This window comes from Manis pentadactyla, chromosome 10, assembly GCF_030020395.1.
Source record: "Manis pentadactyla isolate mManPen7 chromosome 10, mManPen7.hap1, whole genome shotgun sequence".
Classification (NCBI taxonomy): Eukaryota; Metazoa; Chordata; class Mammalia; order Pholidota; family Manidae; genus Manis; species Manis pentadactyla.
The window spans coordinates 102,749,451-102,773,861 of record NC_080028.1 but is presented as its reverse complement, the minus strand read 5'-3'; the positions used below and the strand labels follow the sequence as shown (position 1 = coordinate 102,773,861).

General features: G+C 55.7%; 1 protein-coding gene and 1 long non-coding RNA gene across 6 annotated transcripts in view; one reads left to right on the top strand and one right to left on the bottom strand.

Annotated features, from left to right (window-relative positions):
• Positions 1 to 213: 213 nt before the first annotated feature.
• LOC130685154 (uncharacterized) lies at positions 214 to 2,040 on the top strand. Its single transcript, XR_008999532.1, has 2 exons — positions 214 to 374; positions 1,590 to 2,040. It is a non-coding gene; the product is annotated as an uncharacterized LOC130685154 (long non-coding RNA).
• Positions 2,041 to 7,093: 5,053 nt separating this feature from the next.
• CARD11 (caspase recruitment domain family member 11) overlaps positions 7,094 to 24,411 on the bottom strand; it is a 100,945-nt gene continuing 83,627 nt past the window's right edge. For 4 of the 5 annotated variants that reach the window (XM_036933039.2, XM_036933038.2, XM_036933041.2 and 1 more), the window contains 11 exons: positions 23,216 to 23,348; positions 22,476 to 22,677; positions 21,919 to 22,045; positions 19,480 to 19,720; positions 18,846 to 18,942; positions 18,374 to 18,469; positions 16,616 to 16,751; positions 15,641 to 15,820; positions 12,183 to 12,307; positions 10,583 to 10,698; positions 7,094 to 8,898 (listed from right to left, as the gene is read on the bottom strand). In XM_036933039.2, the coding sequence (XP_036788934.1) occupies positions 8,694 to 8,898; positions 10,583 to 10,698; positions 12,183 to 12,307; positions 15,641 to 15,820; positions 16,616 to 16,751; positions 18,374 to 18,469; positions 18,846 to 18,942; positions 19,480 to 19,720; positions 21,919 to 22,045; positions 22,476 to 22,677; positions 23,216 to 23,348 (1,658 nt within the window). In that variant the 3' untranslated portion in view covers positions 7,094 to 8,693. The other variant, XM_036933042.2, reaches the window with a different exon arrangement.

The following is a 24,411-nucleotide window of genomic DNA, read 5'->3' as shown; positions in this document are numbered from 1 at the left end:
TTGGAGCCGAAGTGACATGTGATGGGAAAGAAAGAAACTCCAGCCTTCGAGATTCATTTCCAGTCAGCCCCACCAGCTTGGAAACTTTCAATGCAATTTTTAGACAGGCACCTGGGGTTTCGCAGCAGCCTATGCCGAGAGGGGCGTGAACTCTCTGCCCCCTCATTCACAAGCAGCTAATTTTAGTATCTAAACAAACCAAAGTCAAAGCCCTTCTCAGCCATCTCCCTGCTCCCAGGGCTGCGGCGTTGCCTGCACTGAGCCTGACTTCCGGCTTGCCTGGCAGGGGAGGGCAAGGCCAGGCAGGGACCCCAGCCAGCACTTCTGGGAGCAGAGGTCTTTGCTGGCTCCAGGGGCAGCATGGGGCCAGCACAGTGAGTGGCTGGGGGAGGGGACAGGGAGGGACGGAGGCAGCCCCACCTGCCCCTCAGTAACTGCGGCCTCTCCCACAGGCCCCCTCAACACTACTCCCCCCTCCCTGGGGACCTGGGCACTCCAGTCTTTCTGAATTTTGTCTAACCTTGACCCCTACCCCTAGAGGGAGCCTGCCCCAGGGAAGCCCTGAGTCTCTGTGAGGCCTGTCCTGAGGTTTCCCTCTTCCTGTCTCTGCTCTGCCCCTTCCCAGCCTTGAGAACCCTCTGGGCCTTAGTTTCCCCATCTATTAAGTGGGGGGTGGTATCTGCTACAGAACATGTCCGCACTGGGTTTCGAAACCCTGTGTGTGAAGCAGGCACACTCACATTCTGCAGGGTGGGCACCCTCTGGCTGGTTTGAGGTCCTCTCTGAGGTCGGCGGTCCAGGGGCCTCAAAGTGAAGAGAAAGGGCAATTCCTGCCCAGCTCACCTTCTGAAGCTCACACGTGACAATACTAATGGAATGTGATGGAGAATCCACGTGAGAGCAGGAAGGGTGGCCTGCGTGGAGCAGCTCCCAGTTCCACGGCAGCTGCTCCTGTTCATTGGCAGAGATCTGATAACGAGAGGCCATGTGCTGTGGGGAGAAGGGGACGGGGGGAGCTGCTAGGGTGGGGACAGCGCTGCCAGGGTGGGCCACCCGCATCCCTGACCCAGGCTGGGCCAACCGCATCCCTGACCCAAGCTGCAGCGGGGGAGGGCTTTGCCCCCTTAGGAGGAGCCCAGCTCCGCCCAGCTCCCCAGACACCCCCATGAGCCCTGTAGGTGAAGGTGACCTCTGCATTGGGTTTATGACTTTTTTTTAATGCATAAAAATTCAATGAAACAATTGGATCGGGAGAAAAGTTGCGTGAGCCAAAGAAAGGTCATGAGAGGTGCCGTCGCATTCTGCCCTTTCCCCAGCTGCCTCCTCAAGCCGCCAAGTGGAAAATTACCCCTGTGATGGCTCTCTTGGATTTTTTTCTTCTCCAAAGGTTAAGGCCATGAACAAAGTGGGAATTATAGGGCAGGGAGGGCCTTTGGGGCCTGTGGAAGGGGGTGTGCCTTCCCATCTCCACCCATGGCCTCTCTCTGTGGATAGCCAGCCCCCAGCCCCACCTGCCTGTGCCTGCAGATGCTCAAAGTGGGGGAGGGTGCCTGACACAGGCTGGTCCAAACAGATCTCTCCCTCCGCAGGGACCTGGGAGGACACCTGGGAGCTGGTCGGTTGGTCCTGAAACATGGAGGCCAAGTGTATGATGAGTGACTCCCAGACAGTGAGAACCTGGCATGCTGGGAGGCAGAGGAGACGGAAGCAGAGGCCCACAGTCTGGGGACAGGCAGACAGGCATGCTGGTGAATGTCCCACAGCCCGCTCTCCGGGGGCAGAGAGCCCCCATTCCTGACTTACGCTAATTCCCATGCTGTGAACGTACCACTGCTGGCTCTGGCTGGGCACCCTCAGCATGCCCATCCCCCAGTGCCACCCGCCTGCCTTCGATTCTGGTGGTTCTCCATCCTACACGGCCTGGCTGCTCTCTGGCTACAGATATTCTCAGTGCCTCTGAAGATGTGACCCAAGGGCAGTCTCTCAAAAATACCTGAAGCCAAGAAACACAGTCTGGAAACCAAAAAAGGAATTCCGAGATGCGTGTTTCTTAAATGTTATGAAGCAAACACATTGTTCCCACTAACACTGTAAAATATGTCCTTTTACCCTCCCACCGAAGTCTCACCACAGCTGCTTCCTCCTCTCTTGAAAAACTTCGCCCAAGCTCTACCTCAGTGCTGGCCCAAGGGCCTCTCTTGCTCTCACCTACATAAAAGCCCCAAGAATGGGAGTGGCAGAGCCCTCCTCAGGGGGAGAGGCCGGCGGAAAGCAGTTGAGCAGGCCCACAGAATTCAGGGGGAGGGCAAGGCACCTCATCACACACCCCTCCCTCCTGTTCTCTTGAGTCAACTGGAATAGGCTTCTGTACCTGCCTCAGGATCTTCATACCTGCTGTTTTTCCTGCTTGAATGCTGCTGCCCCACATCTTTGCATATGTTGTCATTTACTTGAGGCCCTTGCTCGAATGTTACCTTCTCGAACAGGCCACACCACCTAGATAAGCTCCCGTGTCAAATGCTGTAGTTTGCTCCCATAAACACCAGTCCTTTTCTCTATGTTTGAATGACAGCGTGCATAGGCCTGAGATGGTTTTGTGACTTGGTATCAGTTAATGAGACACTGGGGAAGGACTACTGGAAGCTGCTGGGAAAGGCATTCTGCCATGATAAAGGACAGACCCTTTCTTCTTGCTTTGGGTACCAGAATGTGAGGATGTGATGCGTGGAGGTACGGCAGCCATCTTGTAACAATGAGGTGACTTGCCCAAAGAGGAAAGCCAACAGTTCTCTTGAATAATTAAAAGATCTGGTAAGACAGGGCTTGTTTCCTACATGGCACAAAGCCATTGGGGCTGACTTCCAACTGTCCTTTTTAGATGAATTATGTGCTTGCCAATTTGCCATGGTCCCCACCTGTCCCTATCGTATTATTCTGGTTCACTTCACTCGTTTACATTTTTGCTGGACCCAGGGCAACTCCAGGGGCCTTGCGATGACATACATACCTGTACGTCCATCCCAGCAGCCGGACAGTAGCCAGGCACTGGGGGTGAGGGATGGATGAGACAGTCTTGCTCTCTACCACTGTAAAGCTCATAGTCAAGAGGTAAAGAAAATCAAAAGGGTCATTCCAATGTGGGCTGATGAGGGTTGTTGAGACAGGGGTGTGTACCTCAGCTCAGGACAGAGAAGGCTCTCCTCCCCTGGAGGTGACAGTTCCGCTGACACCTGATGGATGAGCAGTTAATCAGGCAGAGTGAAGGGAACAGCATTTCAGAGGAGAGGAACAGCTTGTGTGAAGCCACATAAGCCAGGAGAAAAGCAAGAAGACTGATGTGCTTAGGTGTGGTATGTGTGGTATGTGTGGCATGGGGGTGTCCTGGTCACCCACTGAGTGACGAGGTCTGCCTGGACCCGTGAGGCAGCTGTGGGACCAGGGAGCAGTGAACAGACTCGGGAGGGACTTGAGAGTTTAGTCAACAGGACGAAGTGACTGAGGACATGGTGACACACGTGTGTGAGAAAGACAGAGACAGAGAGAGACAGAGACAGATAGAGACAGTGAGAGATGGAGACAGAGACAGAGAGATTGAGAGACAGAGACAGAGGGAGACAGAGAGAGAGATAGAAAGACAGAGACAGAGGGAGACAAAGACAGAGACAGAGGGAGATAGAGACAGACAGAAAGCTCTGTGCAGGGGGCCCAGGAGGCACACGCAGGCCAATCAAAGTGGTTTCCTGTGAGAAAGACAGAGACAGAGAGAGACAGAGACAGATGGAGACAGAGACAGAGAGATTGAGAGACAGAGACAGAGGGAGACAGAGAGAGATAGAGAGACAGAGACAGAGGGAGATAGAGACAGAGAGGTAGAGATAGAGACAGAGAGATAGAGGGAGATAGAGACAGAGACAAAGAGTGACAGACACCTGGCACCCAAGTCTCTGGCTCAGTGACCAAGTCAGGGGGTATGGAGGGGCAAGTTCAGTGGGTGAAGGGGCAATATGGTTTTGGGCCTCTGTGGACTGGTGTCCCTGAGGATAGGAGGAGAGCTCAGTCTGTAGCTCGTGGGGATGGAGGGGTCCCAGCACTACATGGCCCCCACCCCAGGGAGGAACTCCATGCTCATGGACCATGCACACCACTTTGCAACAACAGGCAGCCTCCCGATATCAGGGTCTCAGGGCCTGGAAGTGTAATGGGCCATCTGTTGTCCCCATGCATCAGCCCCTATGGGCCAGAGAGGCCCGAATGGAAAGGCCCTCACCAGAGCACCAGGCACGGTGCCCCAGGCCATTTGGACAGGTCCAAGGTGGCAGTGTGGCCCGTGCCACCTAACCTGTGAGGGGAAGGGACACTGGGCAAGGGTGCCAAGGCACAGCCATCGCCTGGAGGCAACTCAGACACCTGTCACCACAGGGCTGGCTGGAGGGAGGATGGCACGGCCAGACGGAACACAGGCTGCCGTGGAAAGGAACACGGGAAGAGCCCCAAGCTACATGCTTCAGGCACAGAAAAGCCGGTTACAGGGCAGTGTGAAGACTGTGCAGCCCGCCATGCAGCATGGGGCAGGGGCTGTCCACCCTGTCTGTGCAGGGGGCCCAGGAGGCACATGCAGGCCAATCAAAGTGGTTTCTTGTGTGGCGGGGGAGAGAGGGGGGTTTTACATGGATGACCTTTGAACTCTGTATTTTACCTGTTAGAAATTCCAGATTCCAGATTCCAGACATTCCAGATTACAGATGGCAGTGTCCTGTGAAGCCTCTCCCCAAGGTCCCAGCTCTGTGCGGCTGGCCTGGGGGACGGCCAGGCAGGTGTTCCACACTTGTGGCTTCGTTCAATCTGGTGACAGCCCCACACAGTCAGAATTGTTCTCAGGGTCTCTCTTCCTGCATGCCCCAGCTACACCCGGCAGCCTGGTGGCCAGAGGGAACATGTGGGCCCAGGACACCAAGCTGGCCAGGCCAGGGGTGGGGGGTGGGGTGGGCACTTCTGGTTGATTTTGGTTTGGGTTCCTGGGGTTTGAAATTGAAACTAAAAGCCGACGATTAGCCTCAGCTGGTGCGGGTCCTTTTCCTGAGATTTCTCTGGTTCCAGCCCCAGAACACGGGGTCCGGGCTTTCTGGAAGTTGTCGGAAGCCCTGAGGAACTCAGGGTAATAAGAGGGGCTGGAGCAGGTGCTGGGAGCCCGGTCTCCTGCGGGGCAGCCCTTGCATCCTGGTTGACCTTGACAGGACTGCCAAAGACAAATGTAGAGGAGGGAGCGAAGCAGGCCTGGGGGAAGGATGCCAACCTTACGGGAAGGGAGGCCCTCAGGCAGTGGCTCTGAGGGCAGCATGGTGGCCTGGTGCCAGGGCTCAAAGATGGTTCCCTCTCGGGGCCTCCCCGCCATGGATGCCTGGCTGGGTGGAAACCAGGGCCTGCTCCGCTGCTGCTGGGGCTCGAGCGTGCTGCCTCAGCCAGAGAAGAAAGCCACGTCCTCTCGGTCTGATCGTCCTGCAACTAAGCCAGCCACTGCCCTGGACACCAGCCACTCGCCAGCCCCTGGGAGAGCAGGGGAGGGGTGTGACACCGCTGCCAAGTCCCCAGCGGCACCTCTGAACTGGAAGATTCGTGGACTGTCTGAGTTAGCAAGTCGCCAGCTCCCAGGACCTTTGCCAAGTTACTTGACCTGTTTTCTCTTGCATAAAATGGAGAAGTTGTGGGATCAGTATGCAAAAGAAAACTGACCAAGTGTTGGCTCTAGGCAGGAACTCAACAAGTTGGGCTGGTATTTGTCTCATCCTGGGGATCACAGGACCCCTTGGGCATCTGGGGAAGTTGGGATTTTCTCCCCAGTGAAGTACTGGTCCACACATAGAACACAGTTTCTGGGGCTCTGAGCCGTGTCTGCGGTCCTTGGAGGGAGGCCAAGCCATCCTCCTTGGTGTTATCAGCCTGGCACAGGATCCTCTGCAGAGCCTGGGGCCCCACTGGCTGTCTCAGGCAGCCTTGCTCAGCTCTGGGTTGGCTCCACAGGAAAACCCTGATGTGCTTGCAGCCTCTGGCGTGGTAACTCGAGCCACAGCGGGCACGGTAACTCGAGCCACAGCAGGCTCGGCAGAGAGTGCTGTGCTGTACCTCACCACCCAGTCCCACTCAGGCCCCTTTCCTCCCTATCTTGGGGCTCTTGGCAGCTGATGGAGCCAGGAGCTCCAGCGCGTGATGTCAGGGGGCTCCTTTGAAGTCTTCCTATGGACTGACTCCCTGGGTGCCCTCAACTTCATGGTTGATCCACCCAGAACACAAACCTCATTCCTAACCTTCTCTTCCCACCCTGTCTTACAGCCATATATACAACCGTGCAACTCTGCATTCTGCAGCCTGGTTAAAATGACTCGGGAGGAAAAGACCCCCACAAATTCAGATACCTTTCACCATGCCTAGCCTCTCTTTGCCTCTCCCTGACCCCACCAGCCCCCAAATTAGATGCAAGCTGCGAGTTTGGTTATTCTGCATAAGCCTGTGATTCCCTAAGTTAAATAAATAAATATAAATAGATCAGCAGACCTTTGGCTCTGGGGCTCTTCTCCAGTGTCGTCTGTCCCCTTGGCTCTCAGTACTTTACAAGGAAGTGCTGTTTCTAAGTGGAAACACGATCGCCTATACTTGGGGAAAATTTACTGCTTAACTTAGAGCTCTAACAAGATGGAAGCAGACAATCTTCCAGCTCTCACGCCTCCTGTGGCAGCTCATCTGGCCCCGAGTAACCACAGCTGGGCCTCAGAATCCTGGCCTCTCCAGACCCAGAACATACAACTTGTTTCTGGGGGCAGTTTTAGAGAAAGAAGCATCGCCTACTGGCTCTTAGAGGGATCTTTTTTATTAGTAAAGGTGTCATTGTTCCTGACAAACACCGATCCCAGTGGCACAGAGGTGGGTCATCACAGAGGCGGGCAGACCAGGCCCCTTCCTAGGACTACTCTCTTCCAGCTCACACTTCCTGGAGCTTTGTGGTGCCAGTTTGACTTCTAAGGGCCAAAATGCTAGAAAATGCTGCAGGACATGCAGTTATTGTTTTTTTAGATGAGATTATTTAAGAGGTTTTTATTCACATAATTCGTATCTTGAACATGTGGCAAAAACCTAGCAGAGGATCAACTCATGCCCATGGGATTTGAAACTAAGGGTTGCTCCTACCTCTGTTAGGGATTGCTTCAGGCCCCAAGTAACTGAAAACTGATATAGCCATTTAACACAAGATAAAAGTTTATCTCAGCCTCATGTAAAGGAAACCCAAGCAGTAGTCCTGGGCTCTGAAGTGTCATCAGTGCCTCTGGCTCCTTCTGTTTTTCTGCTCCACCACGTACGCTCTGTGTAGGGTTCCTTTAAGGTCACCTCAAGATCCAAGATGACTGCTGGAGCTCCAGCCATTACATCTGTATCCCAGGCAGGAAACTGGAAGGAGGGCTGTTTATCTGCTTTGTCTCTCCTCCAAACTTGCCTTACATTTCTGTGATTACTGCAGCTGTAAGGGAGGCTGGGAAATATGTCTTTTAGATGTGCACACAGCAACACCCACAGTTTCCACAAACACAGACCTCAACTGGACCTACCAACTACTGAATATTCAGGATGGTGCCAGGTGACCTGGTCTGCTTTGGAACCCCACTGGGCCCAAACTTGGAAAGTCTACATTAAGGGGGCATTAAGAGTGGTTCTAGAATCCACAGGGTCTCTACTGTCTGCTGTGGAGGGCAGCTTCTGGGCAGGGCAAGCAAACCCCCAGAGGGCTTCCTGCACATGCTACCTCCTGAGCTGAAGGATGCAGTGAGGCTGCATGTAGGAACACTCCGTGCACAGAGTGGAGAACATGCAGGTGAAGAGCTCAGTAAGGCGGCCTGCTCAGGGTGGGAGTCAGAGGTGCAGGGGAATAAACAGCAAGACCTTCCAAGCACCTATGAAAAGCTGGGCCTTTCCCAGAGCGATGGTATATTTTACCATTCAAATCATCATGCATCTTAACCAATGGGGCTGCTATTAAGTAAAGGCCAAATTCAGGTCTAATGAAGACCATCCTCAGAAAACTGGATGTACTGTCACCCTACCTTCACCCTACATGTGACACAGGGTCTGAACTAAGCTTTCTGGGGTGGTTTGCAGGTCAGGAAAGTTGCAAGAAATGAAAACACCTGCAAACTAGTAAATTTAATAAAAAAGGTTGAAAACAAGGAAATGGAGAAATTTTAATGCAAGAAAAATAATAGCATGGCATGCTTCCCTTTCCACCCCCATCTGTCCTGCCTGGGAATGTGCATATCGTGTGTCCCGAGGGCCGGTGGTGCCCTGGTGTTCAGGGTCCTTGCCCTCCATAGCACACTTGTTCCATGCGTTACATTCAGCTGCTGCTCTGGCTCCTGAGGGGCTGCTGACCTCGGGCCTGGCTTTGTGTCCTTTGTGGGGCCCTGCCTCCTGCTAATGCCAGCAGGGCAGGACGACTCAGCTGGGCCAGCCCTGAGGGGACAATGGCCCCCTGCTCCCTCCTGAGTGTGTCCCCACAGCTGCATCCTCCCCCTGGGGTTCCCTGGAGGGGCCCCATAACTGGGTAGGGGAGCCCCTGGGCTAGGGCAGCTCTGTGGGCCACAGGATGCCGTCGCTACACTGCTGGGGGTCCAGATACCGCCCCCGAGTCCCGCTGGGATGCAGGTGCACGCTCACAGCTGGTCCTCGTCCACCCACACCGTCTTGCGCTGCTCCTCGCCGATCTTGTCTTTGATGACGCGAAGCAGCTCCTCCATGCTGCCCCACATGTCGGCCTCCACCGTGGCATACAGGCAGGGCAGGGCCTCCAGCTCCCTCTCCTTCAGCCGGCACAGGCGCAGAAACTCCTCCTCGGTCTCGGGCCTCGGCAGCACCTTCCTGTGGACAGAGGGCGAGGGAGAGAAGGGGCTCCTGGGAGCCTCGGGAGGCAGTCCGGGGCCTGCCAGGCACTCCTCCCCACCCCACGGACCACCCCCCTGCCTGCCGTTTCTCCATAGCGTCTGCCGCCTCATGCACTGCTCATTATGGAAATTCCGAGGTGGGGATTGTAAAAAATTTAATCGTGGTGAAATATACGTAAGACACAATTTCCATCTTGACAATTTTTATGTGTACTGTTCAGTTGTGTTAAGTTTACTCACATCATTGTACAACCTCGAGAACTTTCCATCTTGCAAAACTGAAACTCGTATATATACACGAACACTAACTCCCTACCCCCTCTGTCCCCCATCACCCACCCTGTCTCTGGGTGACTCCTCCAGGGACCTCATGGAAGTGGAGGCACGCGGTTTGTCCTGCATCTGGCTTATCTTCCTCAGCCTATAGGGTCCTCAAGGCTTATCTGTGTTGCAGCAGAGCTGCGATTCCCTCCTTTTTTAAGGCTGATTGTGTTCATTCATCTGTCCATGGACACTCGGGTTGCTTCCACCTATTGGCTACTGCGAATTACGCTGCTGTGAATATGGGTGAGCAAATATCTCTTTGAGACCCTGCTGCCAATTCTTTTGGGTTTACACCCAGATCTGGAATTGCTGGTTCAAATGGTGGCTCTATTTTTAATACTTTGAGGCTGCTCCACACTGCCTTCCACAGGAGTGGCTCCATTTTACATTCCCACCAGCAGTGACCCAGGAGTCCAATTTCTCCACCTCGCCGCCAACACTTGTTCGTTGCTGCTGTTTGGACAGTGGCTGTCAGGATACCTGTGCAGAGGTGGGGTGCAGACCTCTGTCTTGTTGGGTATCCATGGGTTCCCTGGTGTGCCTGATGCTCAGTTAGCACTCAGTGTTTGCTGAAACGGGGGGTGTCCTAACTTCTCTTGGTCTCAGGTACAGCCGTGTGTGAGGAAGGTGGGTTTGGAGATGATGCTGCTTGAGAGCCAGGCCCCCATCTCTGTGTCATCCTCAGTTCCTCATTCTGCCGAACCCCACGACTAACTTGCCAACAGATCACACAGGCTTGACCTTGAACAGAACTGGATGCTTCCTCACCACCTGCCTGACAGGTTCCAGGTCCCAGCAACTGCCTGGGTTGACACATGGCTTGTCTCCACATGGTGGCCAGAGGGAGCCTTCTATACCCTGCTTTAGATTATGTCACTCCTCTGCTCAAATCCTTCAGTGGTCCCATCTCATTCAGAATGGAATGTCCCATCCTTCCTGCGGCCAACACAGCCCCCCTCGGCTGCAAAGTCACCCCTCACCTCTCTGCCCCTACACTGGCCCCCTCTGCGCTGTCCTTGCCTTGGGGTCTGGGCGCCCACCATGCCCTCTGCCGGTCCACCCTCACTACAGTGGGTGTGTTCCGGTGCTGGCTTCCCCGACCACTGGGTCCTGCAGTGCCCACCTGTCCCTCCCACTGCCTGTCCACGGACATGCTTGGTGTTGCATGTCACTGTCTCCACCCTGGGTCACAGCCCAGCACTCAGGAGGGAACTGCTAAAGGGATGAGTGGGGGATCAAGGCAGCCAGATGCTCTCAGTGGGAACCCCAGAGGCTTGGCGGGGTGAGAGTGAGAGGTGGGGGCACTGAACGGCCCCTGGGGGGTCTTGGAGCCCTACCTGAATCTCTTGATGTTCTTCTCTGACACCCGGACGAAGAGTACAATGGGATAAATCCTGGACTTAATCAAGTCTTTGGTGCAGCTGATTCCAGCCTCCAGCAGACAATGCTTGTTCTGGAAGGACAGAGGCCAGCCGTCAGCAGCAGGCCCACCCCACACCTCCAGCCTGTGTGGGCGACTGGGAGGGGCCCGTGATGCAGGTCAGGCTCCTTGGAACAGGGGCAGGGGGCAGCCTGAGTGCTACCAGCCGAACCAGGGGGCTGACCAAAGGCAACACCTCAGCTCCAACAGGTCCCACCTGTGTGGACACGTGGTTCTCTCTGCTCTGCAGAGACAGCACCAGCAGAGCCGGGTACCCAGCCTGAGGTGAACTGCGTGCAATGAAGGAATTTTAATGGAAATCAAAGTCAGCGAGTCAGCGCCAGGAACACAGCTACCAGGCATGGCCTACAGAGCATTCTTGGTGCCAGGCAAGGGGTAGACTGTGCTGGAAAGCTGAGGTGGATGGGTGCCCTGGGAATGTCTGCAAGGGTTCTCAGTGCCATGAGCTCATCATTTCTGAAGGACAAGCCCTGTTTTTTTAAAGGTGTCACTTAAAAAAACTCCAAAACCTTTCTATTTCAATAGAACACTGCAAATACAGAAAACTGCGCACCCCTAGCACACTCTGATTTTTCACAAATGGAACGTAGCAGCAGGCCTGGAGCATGTGTGCCCCACCCTAGAGACCCCTGCTTCTGCCAGTTACTGCCCCCTCCAACCCTGCCACCAGCATGTTTGCTACCTGGACTTCTAACAACCCGGGTCCTTTGAGCAGCATCAGCTTCTCAGGTACAACTACCTGTGCCCCAGCCCTACCCACTCATTTTCTGTCTACTCCACCTGTCAGAATTCCAAAACTGGCTACAGCCCAGGCTTTAAAACAACAAGCATTCAAGGCTGGCTGACAGCTCTGCCTGGGCTTGTATCTGTGTGAGTGACAATGTGGGAGGGTGTAGGAGAGACTCTTGGTGGGACTGCACATGTGGGGTCCCAGCTGGGCACCCTCCCACCACCCCCAAGGTCGCTGCTGCCACACAGCCGACCCCCCAGATGCTGGGCAGTGCTCGACTGCTGGACAGCTTGGCCCACAGCTCGGCACTCACAAAGCCCTGGGATGAGGCACGCCTCCATGCTCAGGGCTGGTAACGGTCCCGTTGCCTGGCTCCAGGAGACTATATCGCATGCAGACACCTTTTCTGCATTACTGCCGATCACCTTTCCATGCTCCACTTTCCCTCCCTTGGCAAGCACGACACCTGACAGCCCCTCGCCTTCCCCGTCTCTCACCCTGACACACACTCTATGTCTGGCCCTTGTGATCACAGCCAGGTATGCACACATCCCTAAACCATGAGAACCGGAACACCAGCACAAGGAAGCCACCCGAAATAGAAGGCGGTTTCAACATATCAATGAGGGTCAGAGCCCGAGCAAAGGCGTGGAGAGTGTGGCTATGGGGCAGGCCAGAGGGCAAGGAGTGGGAGGGTCTGTCCTCGCCTGGGGCCTCGGGAAGATCACCGGGTGGCAGGCTCCATCAGCCTCCCAGCCTCCCTCACCTTGGCCGCCACAGCCTCGATGTTGGCAGGAACGATGCATTCGAAAGTGTTGGGGTTCTTCTCTCGGGAGTAGATGACGGTCTCTGTCTTCTGCTTTCTGAGGAACTCGTCTCTTGTGACAACATCTGTAGAGAGAGGGGCAGGTCCTGAGGGCGGCAGGAGGTGGTCTGGGGTTGACTGTCCCATCCAGGCTTCGTCTCACTCCTCTGGGCTCAGCACAACACCATGTCTCACGCCTTCTGACCACATTTAACGAGCCCATCTCCTTCACTAGACTGTGAGGCTTCCCAGGGGCAGTGCGGAGCTCACTCCCAGCAGCAGCCCACGGAAGAGGTGCTTACACTCCCCGTGGCACACGGAGGAGCTGGTCGGCAGTCACTTGTGGTCTGGCCCCTCAGCAGTCTCACTGGCAAAGCAGCTGAGGCCCTGGGTGCAAGACTGGTGAGTTGCCTACACGGGGGATTTTCTCCTCCACTCATCTCTCCATCTACCCACCCGCCTGACCTTCCTTCCATCCATCCACCCACCCACTCACCAGTTACCCACGCATCTACCCATCCACTATGCACCTGTGCACTTATTTAATAACAAAACCTTTACTGAAAACCTACTAAGGGGCAGGAATCAAGAATAAAAATTGGATAAAAACACAACTGTTGTACTTGAGGACCTACAGCCTAGCTGGGGAGGAGAACACGGGCCATAGAAAATTATAAAATGGTAATAGGTATAGTGATGGGCTACTGACCACGGGAGTGCTGAGGAGGTGCTGGGGATGGGGACAGGCAGGCTTCCTGGAGGAGGAGGTACATACTAGAGGGCCCACTCACTTGCTGGAGGACCCTGAACATTTCTGTAACCTCTTGGCCTTGGGTTCTCCGCCTGTGAGAGGAGGCGGCTGGAGTCAGTCCAGGCCTGGAGTTCCCCACTGAGGCCCAGGCTGGCCGGGGGGCCACATCAGCCCCCAGCTTCAGTGGAAGTGTGCAATGGATATGAGCTGGGAGGGATCTGGGGGAGTAAGCACAGGAGGAGCCCCAGGTGTCTCTGGTGGGGAGGACACCTCCATCTCCTGCCCTGGCAGTGCTATGCCACCTGGCTGAGAACACACCAAGGGGAAGGTGGGCACATCTGCAGACGTCAGTGAGGCTGAGTGGGATTTCCAAATCAGGCTTTTTACCAAGGGCTTAGGGCATCAGCTGGAAAATGCTCAGGGCCTCAGGTGGAAGTGAGGTTCTTCTCTCTAAGCCTGTCCCTGGAGGGTGTGTGTGGCTCCCTGGGGCTCAGGCAGAAGGGCACGGGGGTGCACACCCTTGGAAGGTTCTGGGAGAGCTGTGGAGGCATGCAGGCCTGTTGAGAAAGGTGGGTGCTGTGCCTGTGCCCTGCCTGCTCCACCTGGGGCACCAGAACTGGAACCCTTGCTGTGCAGCCCCAGGGTGGCCTTTGCTCGCTCACAAGCCCCCGACCTGTGCATGAAGTGGCTGCCATTACTCTGGTTTTGCAGGTGAGCAAACAGAGTAGTTGACAACTTGCCCCAAATTGAACTGCCAAGGGTGGGGGTAGGCAGGGGTAGACCCTGAACTGAGGACCACTTGCCTCCAAGAACATGATCTTTCCAATCACACCCTCTTCTGAGGCCTCCTCCTGGACGGGGGCTGTAGATGCCTAACCTCTGGGAGGAGGGTCTCTGGGTGCGGCCTCCCACTCTCCACAGGAGCCTCGGAGCCAGCCCTCAGAGGAAGGCCCTGCTCCTGCTCGGGAACGTCTGCACCCAAAGTTAGGGCTTGCCGGTAAAGGCAAGCACCCTGCAGAAGCCATCATTTATGGGGTCCTCATCTGGGCCAGGGACCATTTTGAATGCTTCACACCGCTGGTTCTTAGTCCCAACCACACATGACAGTCGCTGGGGGGTCGGGGGCTCTGCACAAACCACTCCTGATGGATACGTCTGCACAGGGACTTGTTCAGTAGTGGAAGGAGGGAGCAACAGTGTGATGGATTCCAAAAGGGGCCCCGTACAAACGATTCCACACTGCATAATTCCATTTCCAGAAAATTCTAGAAATGCAAACTAATGGGTGACAGGAAGCAGATCAACAGTGCTGGAGCAGGGGTTGGAGGGAGGGACGTGTCCGTTAGGGGCGCGAGGAGCCTTGGCTAGACGCAGGATTCTGCTGCCCACCTGTGGCTGTGGCTGCAGGGGGTGAACATTTGTCCAAACCCATTCAACTGCACACCTGAAACGGGGCCTTGGTGTATGTACACTGTACCTCAAAAGGCTGATTTAAAACCTTCACACCTCTACTTCACATCCATTAGGAATGCTATTGTAGAAAAAAAACAGAAAGTCACAAGTGTTGCCAAGGACAGGGGGAAACTGGAACCCTGTGTGTGCTGGTGGGGCTGTAAAGTGGTGCAGCCACTGGGTAAGAGTGTGGCAGTTTAGAATTCAGAAAAATAAAACATATAATTACCACGCCATCTAGCAATCTGCTTCTGGGTCTAACCCCAAAGAATTCAAATGAGGGACTCAAAGAGGTATTTGCCCCACCATGTTCATAGCAGCCTTATTCACAACAGCCCAAAGTGGAAGGAACCCACATGTCCATCCACGAATGAATGGATAAACAAAATGAGGTCCATCCACACGCTGGAATATTATTGAGCCATGAAAAGGAAGGCGAGCCTGACCCCTGCTCCAACATGGGTGAACCTTGAGGACCTGATGCTGAACCAATAAGCCAGCCACAGAAGGATAAACTCTGTGTGTGATTCCACTCCCAGGAGGTCCTTGGAAGAGTCACATTCAGAGACAGAAAGGGGACCGTGGGGGCCAGGGGCTGGGGCAGGGGGAGGGAGGGAGTGTTTAATGAGGACGGAGTGTCAGTTTGGGAAGATGGAAAGTTCTGGAGATGATGGTGGGGATGCTGAACAACAGTCTGAATGTACTTAATGCCCCTGTACTGGACACTTAAAAATGGTTAAAATGGCAAATTTTATGTTATATATTTATTTTTACCATAACTAAAAAAAGTCCCTGAACACCTGACATTTAGTTGATCTGGGGTGGTCTTGGACAACCAGTTTTAGATACAGACAATGCTGGGGATGCCTCTAGGGCACAGCCAGGACTGGGGCTCCATGCTCTGTGTGTGGGGGGCACTGTCACATCCCCTAGCCTCACGTGAGGATGCGGAGGCCCCAAGAGAAGGGGCGGCTTGCCTCCGACCTGCAGGGTGACAACTACAACCTTCGTGCTGTCACCCTCAGTGTAAAGTGGGGACGGGAAGCTTGCAGTCCCTGCTCCAGGGCCACAGTGAATTTGGAGAGGCCCAGCATGGGAATGCAGACCACAGACCCTCCGCCCTGCCCACATGGGCCAGAAGGAAGTGTTACACACTATCTGCTCTGTGGCCCCCTGACGTGACGTGATGGAGGTGGACGGTATGGGGCATGCCTACCTGGCTTGCACATGGTGAACTCCATTGCGCCGCCCGAGTTGAGCAGCTTCTGGACCAGTGCCTTGGCCAGCATGGTGGGCGTGAAGAGCACGGGCCGGCGGCGCTCACAGCGGACGGCATGCACCAGGCTGTAGGGGATCAGGCTGAGGTTCTTGCCCAGCTCACTCTCAGGGTCCAGCTCTGGGAGGGGACAGAAAGGGCTGGCTGTGACTCCTGTGTGCCTGGCCTGGGTGTGGGCACGGAGGGCCCTGCTCTTAGAGTCTCGCTGTGATGCTGGGCATGGCAGACAGACCGGCCTCCTGGTGGCCGCATGCCAGGAGGGGCCGGGGTGGCGGAAGGCAGACCAGAAGAGCGTAACCAACACACCAATCATTCTGGAGGGCGCGGAGCTCTCAAGGAGGGGCCCCCACATGGTGGTCTGTTAAATTGAACCCCAGGCAACTTGAGGAACTGCTTCCCCCAAATCCAGCAGCTTGTTCCTCACCTTGTCCCCTGAGCTGGCGATCTGAAGGGGCAGCCCGGAGAGGAGCCCAGCCCCCTGACTAGAGGGCCAGTCAGTGCTAGAGGGGCCTGTCTGGCCCAAGGAGTGGGGCCGACCTGCCGTCAGCGGGGCCTTCCACAGGGGACTGTGCACCCGGCAGCCCCCTGCCGGCTTGGTAAATGGCAAGAGGCACTCGGTGGGGAAATAAGTAAGTAAACACCTTGCAGAAAACAGCTTCAATTAACATGGGTGTCTGGGCTCAAACCAACCACAGCAAGTGTTAGTGGGGGTGACCTTGGGGGTCGCCACCCCGGAGGCCGTGTGATCCTCCCAGCCAAGGTCAGGCAGGCCCCCCTGGGAGTTCTGCCCAAGATCGAACCCCCTTTGAGGGAGCAGATGTTTCAGCCTAACTTGGGGCACCCATGTGGCCCACTCAGACCCGAGGCCCCCAGGCCCGCAGGACACAGGAAAGGGCCAGGCTGTCAGTGCCATACCTTCCTGCTTCTCAGTCAAGAACTTGGTGGCATCCAGCGAGGACCGGGCCAGGCTCCCAAGAGGGCTGCCCGAGACGATGCGGACTCGCTCGTTGCTGTTCATCCGCTTGTACTTGTTCTCAGACCTGCTGACGAACTGGAGGACAGAGGGTGGGCCTTTGCTTTTAACTGGGCAAAGCCCCCTCAACCTGGCTCAGGGGACCTCTGCTCAGATCCCAGCTCTGCCCCTGGGTCAGTCACTTCCCCATAAACACAGGAGACACTGGGCAGGTTGTGGGGTCCTTTAGCCATTTGGGGTGTCATTGGTAGGCAGGTGAACAAATGCCTACTCGCTCTTCTCCCACCAGGCACAAAGCCTGCCAGGTCTGGTTCCGAGGCCCTCCAGCAATCCCACGTGCTTTCTGGGGAAGCAGCGGGTGCAGCTTCCATGGGCACTGTGGGACCAGGAGTGCCCAGCTGTGTTAGGGCCCTAGCCAGGAGCCCCCACAGGCAGGACAGGTCACAGACTGCCTGGTGTCTGTGTGCAGGATAACTTCATCTCCTGCAACACTGCCCTCTGTACCCTGCCTCGGTTTCCCCAAGTCTGTGGGAGGGCCTGTTCCTGCCTACATCTCAGAGTTGAGTTCTGGAGGGTGGAAAGGGACATCGCGGTGGTGGGCACAGACCCTAGGTCCCCACCATGTTCCATGAGTTTCTCCATGCTCTCCTTCTGAAGGGAGGGACTACAGGAGCTGGGATCTGTCTGGCTCTGCTGTTAACTGTTACTGGGGTGAGTCACCCAGATGTCCAAGGGTTTGGCCTCTTTGCATGATATGTGGGCAATGTATGGTCTCACATGGTCCTGTCTCCAGGACAGCCTAGACCTCCCCTATTTCCCTTCCACCCCCCAACTACCATTCTGCTACCTGTCTGTGTCTACCTGGGTTTTGGGGTCAAACCATTAGCCATTTCCTGGGCTTCTTGTGTTTTCCAACATAGGATGGAGCAGTGGAGTGACACACTAGCTCCCCTGGGGCCTGACCAGCACAATACTGACATAGGAATATCCTTGGGAGGCCACATCTGTACATTATTCCCTCACTCTTGTCAACTGGTAAGGGGAAATGGCCACACAGAATGCTTCTGCACTTATGTGAAATCATTTCTTAAGATAAGATTTCATGTCTGAATATATGATTATGAAATCATTTCTGAAGGTATCACCCACCATGCTATTCGATTTCCATATGTAATGATCCATGCCCCCCCCAAAAAAATCCTTTTAGAATGAAGTACAAGGGAAAAATTCTTTTGGCCAAAAGAGCTAAATTGTTTCTATAGTCACATATGATTTAGGGAATCTGTAGAGTTTCCCTTTTTTCCGTGGCTGCTGGGATGCTCAGAGATAAATTTAACACTCAATCTGAGGAATTACACTGACCTAGATACCAGGAAATTTTTTCCCTCTCCTGAATCACTGTTTCTGATTTTTCTATTAATACTTGAACAGCTAAGTTGTTTAGGTTTCTGTTAGCCATAAATTTCCTAGAATCTTTTATGAAAGTGATGTTTATTTCAAACAGGAACGAAGACTATCTACTGACTCACCACTGGGAGGATAAAATGGGAAGGGAGATGCAAGGCACTGTGAAAGGCCGCGAGTGCTGTACAAACAGAAGGCATGGCTATTTTGATACAGTCTTCCCTCCTTCTTTGCAGGGAGATGGCAGAGCCGCAGGAACGCCAGTGACAAGTCAGGAGGTATCCCGCACAGCTTACCTGAAGGAGCTGGCCGAAGAGGAAACTTGCTCGCGAGAGGCGGGGACTGCCCCGGGGGTCACTGGTGGAAAGCGGTTCTTCGGGCTGCAGCGTGTTCTGAAGTCAGTTATCAGTCAGTCAGACCCGCTGGGTTTGGCAGGACGGTGAGCACACTGACGCTGAGAACTGGAGGCGTGCCCCCAGGCTCCCTCTATGCCCATTCTGGCATCAGGACTTCCAGATGGGGACCAAGCTCGGAAGGGTAAAAGGAGCCCTGAGACTTGGCCCAACAGAACAGAACTGGCAGTGGAGAGGCCTGTGCCCCAGCAGCGGGGATCATGGGGCAGGGCTGCACCTGAAGGGGGTGCCTCATGCCTGAGGAACCAAGTCCCCTCTGATCCACAGTCCCAGTGAGATTAGTGGCTCCCATTTGTTACCCCTCCAGAAAGGCCCCGGCGGCGGTCCGAGGCTGGCAGGGCTGTGGATGACCTACCCGGAGTGCCCTCAGGGTGTGGTGGGCGGTGTCCGCTTCCTCCCGGCTGCCCCTGTGCATCAGACGCTGCAGCTTGACCAGGAGGAGCTGCTGGGCTCTGCGGAGGTGAGAAGGGAGGGCAGGGCCTCAGGCGCTGGGCAGACCCCAGGGGTGCTCAAATCGTGCCATCCTGCCTCCAGCGCTGACTCACTGTGCTGCCTTGGCAAAGTCGCTTATTCTGAGACTCGTTTCCTCATCTGTAAATTGGGTCTACTGACGCTGCCCTCACAGGGCTGGCCTGAGCAGCAGAGCCCGAGGATGCCTCAGGGACACCTGGTCCATAAACTGGGGTTGGGTGGCGCTGATGCTCAGCCCTGGGGGGCCACCGCTGGGTTACCGCCCTGGGGTTATGGGTACAAGGGAGGTGGCCTATGGAAGGAATGACGAGCGAATGCAAGGCAGCATAAAATCGAGTGCCAAGCTGCCTGGTAGTGACAAAGAGAGCACTCTGAGATATAAGAGAGCAATGGCATCCCTGGCAGGCTGGGCAAGGGGTGGGGGGATGGGGCCTCACTGCTCAACAGGTGGGAGCTCCCTGGTGAGCCCCTTGGCTGAGCTGCACAGCCCCCCAGCCGTGCCCAGGTCCTGGCCTCACCGGCTATAGCTGGGTATGGTGCCCATGTCCAGGTCATGGTCTGTGAATGGGTCGACCCGCGCACACAGCCACTCATGCCTGTCCTGGTACATGGTGTCACGGACGTGCACGACGTCGTCGCACCTCAGGGACATGGAGCAGGCGTCCAGCTGGCTAGAGATGTTCAGGTTCAGCCGGATGTAGAACGAGTCCCCTGATGTGATCAGGCCCTCCTCCATGTCCTTCAGCAGCTTCTGGTACCCTGTGGCAGGGCGGGAGGCAGAACAGGCACCATCGTCTGCCGGCAAAGGGCCTCTGTGGCCGAGACGCCTCCTGGAGCAGATTCACCCACCACTAACCCCAGATAATGCTCCCACGTGACAGTTCCTTTTGGAGTTTGTGGCTGGGAAACGTCTGCCCTCCCTGATGAATGAGTAGCTACGCCATTTATAGGTTTCCCTCTGTTTTGGCTGCCAAGACTCAGGGCTAAACTCTACGCCAACAAGCAACAAATCTAGGATCTCTGCTATAAGCTCTGTGCCTTGTCTACCATTACATGCTTATCTGTCTTCCTTGAATTGATACATAACATGTACAATAAACTGCATAACTCTTAACCTGCAGCTTGATGTCTCTTCACAAACATATACACCCGGGCAACTACCACCCAGACCCTGTCACTGCCCTTCACGGGTCAGCTAGCCTGACTCTATCAGCACAGACAGGCTGTGCCTCACTTCACGTAAGTGGAGGCAAACAGCAGTGCTCTCCCATGTCTGGCTTCTGTGGCTTAGCAGTATGTTTGTGAGATCTGTGTGCAGCGCTGCAGTCTAGGCCCGGGATTCCTTTCCATTGCTGTATTGTATTCCGCACGACATTGATTCACCCTTTCTCCTGCATGCACACCTGTGCTGTTTCCAGTTCAGGCATCTTAGGGACACCTCTGTTAAGAACATTCTCATGCATATCTTTGGTGGCCACCTGTACTCATTTCTCTCATATTCACAGAAGTGGAACTGTGAGGTCATATATATTTGGCTTTCGTAGATACTGCCAAGTGGTTTTCCAAAATGGTAAGGGCTATGGTCTGTGTTGTTTTCACAGCATTTAACATCTCCCTCAAGTGTGGAGTTTTACAAATCCCTTTGGAAGGAAGCAGTACATAAACCATGGAAACAATAAATGTAGCAAAGAGAATGTCTGTGATGCAAATCCATGATATAAATCCTAAGTGGCCCCACATGCAGAGCAGTGTAACACCAGTCCTAACAGCCAGGCCCAGAAATAGCCCACTGAGCGTGCACACCACACACGCCGGGTGGCGGGGGCAGGAGCTGGTGGGCTGTCTGATCAATGTTCACAGAGAATCAATTGGGGGATTTCTGATGGTGCTTTCCACCCACCTGGCTGGGGTGAACAGCAGTCACTACCTGAGCTCTCTGCCCCCTAGGAGGGAAGGCCCTATGGGGGGACCCTCCTAGAGGGAACCTTTCTTTGTGACCCCCCCAGACTGCAGGGCTCGGCTGCACACCTCTGGGGGGCGCTGTTCACATGATGTGCTATGACACTTTGGCCAGTGGGCAGGGGTCAACCCAGAGACTTTCTGCTGGGCTGAAAAGCCAGGCCTGGGAGGGAGGAGAAGCCTGCCCCCTGCCAGGAGGAGGCTGGGCCCTGTGTTTGGGGACAGAGCATCACTATCACCTGCACCGACCAGGCACTGCTGGGATAGAGGACAGGGGAGCAGGCAGTACTGGGGAACGGGTAGAGAGAAAGTGGCTATTTATGCTCTGTTGAAACATTCATGAGCCCTGATGGTTAAAAATAAGATCCAGCTGCAGAGATAACCATGCAGGAAAAACCCAAAGGTGGGAATGAGAACTCAGACCTTGGGAAATGGGGGACAAGTGCAGAGCTCATGCCCATGAGTCTTGGCTGAGAAAGAGACACACGATGGGCAAGCTGCTGGGGTCGGATGGCAAGAGGGGTGGCCTGGCTGTCCTGGAGCTGGGAATAACACAGCAAGGGCCTGGTCTGCTCAAGATGTGGCTCAAAAGACCTGCTGGTACAGGAGCAGCTACCCCGAAGTCCCTGCCCGCATCAGGGCCAGGAAGCCTGTGGGAGGAAGTGCGCTTCAGTCTGGCAGGGAGCAGGGCGAGCCAGGCCTGCAGGGACGTAGCCGACGGTTGGGCGTCCCTGCCAGGTCTGGCAGTCTGCTTGTGGCCGAGCAAGCCATCTCCACCGTGAGCTGGTGGGCGGCCCGAGGGGTACCAGGGCGGCATGTGCACATGTGGTCACGATCTTCTGCCCTCCCCGTATGTGCCCCATCAGACTCTCCCAGCTGGGTGGACCCGCGTATTCCTCCTGCTGAACAGGAGGGCAAGTGGAGGACGCCTGTCCAGGGTGCACCCGGTGTGCGGTCCTGCTGGCCGCACCGAGTGCAGGCGAGTCTGGTGGCCTCACCTTCCTGGTTGGCTTTGTAGTGCAATGTGATGGGGCCGCTGCACCTGTGGATGGTCCAGTGCGCCTCCTCCTTCGTGCATGTGTCCAAGGGGACACTCTGCCTCTCGCCTTTGATGCAGCCTTCTAGCTAGATATCAAAGACATATTGTTCTCAGGGTCCACGGGCAGGCTGGGCCGCAGGGAGTAAAAGCATCTCTCCCTGAATAGTGGCTGGCTTGGCATTGTGGAGGGAAGGCAGCACCCCACCTAAGCAGGCTCATCTGCCTCTGGTCTACCACTGGAGCATGTGTGTGCTGGTGTGTGTGTGCACATGTGCCGTGCACGGGCTTCAGAAATACAAGGTTTTCTAGTTGGAGCTGGGGGAGAAGGGCTTCTGATGAAGAGCCGACAGCCCTGCCTCCTTCCAACCCCCTCGTCCTGCTCGGGATTTGTAGCCTAATGCAAGGCTTGGGGGTGGGGTTTTGTCCTCTCCCGGCAGGGGTGCAGAGGAAACACAGGGAGAGCCCCTGGTGTCATGCAGGCTGGGCAGCCGCCTCCCTCAGCCCCCAGCCCCTCACCAGCAGCAGCTGGTGGCCCTCGTGGAGGCCTGCCTTCTCAGCCAGGGAGCCTGGCTGAACCGCGTGGATGAAGCTCCCACGTGCGTTGCCCCCGAGCAGGGTTAGCTGGGAGATGAGGCTGTCGCCGCTCAGCGTCGCATGCTGTACTGAGACACTGGGACCCCGCACGTGCCCCACGGACGTGACAGACGGCCGGAAGGGTCTGCGCAGGAAAGCAAACAGTGGTTAGGCAGCCGTAATCCAGGCACTTCTACCAGGACAGGCCAGAGGGTGGGACCCAGGGTGTAGACACCCAGGGAGTTGCAATAGCAGCCACCTTAGGTGAAGAGTGCGCAGCGGCCCCTGCCCTAAAGCCAGAGGAGAAGCTGAGTCACTCTCCTGGCCGGCAGCAGTGGCCACTGCGGGACCTGAGGTCACTCGGGGGGTGGCCAGGCTGGGTGCACTGTGGGCATGGCCACTGGGCTCCGGCCTGTCACAGGTGGGGCCTGGGGGCTGGATGGACCCTGCAGTCCCGCTTCCTTGCCTCCACCATGCTGCAAGGCCCTGGGAAAGCTCCTTCCTCTCTGGGCCTGATCAAGGGTCAGGGGAAGTGATTTCTGACTTTGGGACACTGTGACTCCCAGACTCTGATTTTAGGTGAATACAAATGACATGGATAGTCCCCTTTGGTCCCCTTTCTGGGGGCTCTGGGGGTGAGTGGCCTTTACCCCATCCCTGCCCCACTCCCATGACCACGGTACCTTTCTAGAGAGAACTTCCTAAACATGAGGTTGACCTGCTCCAGGTCGTAGGCGTCCAGGCCCTCGGACTGGTGGGAGGAGGAGGAGGAGTGGATGGAGGGGGGTCCGAAGGAGTAGCGCTCGTGACTGTCCTCTGCAAGGGAGTGAGCAGCCCGTGAGGACCCAGGAGCGGCTGGAGAGCAGGGACAGTGGTCCCCGGGCTGGCTGCAGTGGTGGAGGGGGTTGGCCCGGGCCGGTGGCCCGTTCCTTCCTGCCTGCCTCCTGGGAAAGTCTCCTCCTGGGCAAGGAAGCCTGGAGAAGGGGAGGCAAACAGGGTGGCTGCCTCGGGACCCGCGGGTCCTGGGGGCCCTGGGGCAGAAGGCTGTGTCCTCACAGCCTCAACAGCAGGGCCACTGCTCCGCTTCCAGGAGGCCGCCTAGTGGAACACCTTGCCCCTACTTGGGCTTTAAGATTCCTTTTTTTGTATGTGGAAAAGGGGCTCTTAGCAGGCACTGGTTCTGCTTTTGCATTGGGGTCCATATTTTCATTCTGGGGCCACCTCAGGTCTCTCCATCATCTACCAGCACTCGGCCTATGGGACTGTCACAGGGCTGGGTGAGCAGGGTCTGCAGCGAGTACAGAAGCTCCTTGGGAGGGCTTAGCATGACCCTGAGGGCCTAGGGGGTGGGGAGGGAAGGCACCAACTCCACACAGCTTGGGCTGCTGGGACTGAGGATCGGCAAGCCATGCTCTGGGCTGATAACAAAGGGAATGTGTCTGATGCTGCAAAATGCTTTGGACTGCTGCCCAGAATTCTCTTTCCAGTTCTCCTTTCCAAGCTCCTTCAATTCCTCTCATTACCCAGCCTCTATTAAGTGCTAACCTCTCTTTAACACATGATGGCTTCTGATGGTCCCCAATTAAGGAGAGCCACTAATCTTTCATTTTATCTGCTGGTGGCCTGAGCCGGTGAGGGGTGGAGGCAGGGTTGGGGGAGCCCTGGAACAAGGGGGCTGGCAGGCCACACCCTGAGGACTGTGAGCCAGCTTCTGTGCTCTTCACTCAGCCAGTCCCGAGGCACCAAGCCATCGCCGAGAGGCCTTCTGGTCCCTTTCTGCTCCTGTCCCCTGCCCCTGCAGTCAGATGATCCAATCTGAACACCTGCACTGCCTTCCCACTGGGGCATGCATGGCCCCACCACCACGGCATCTGCCAAG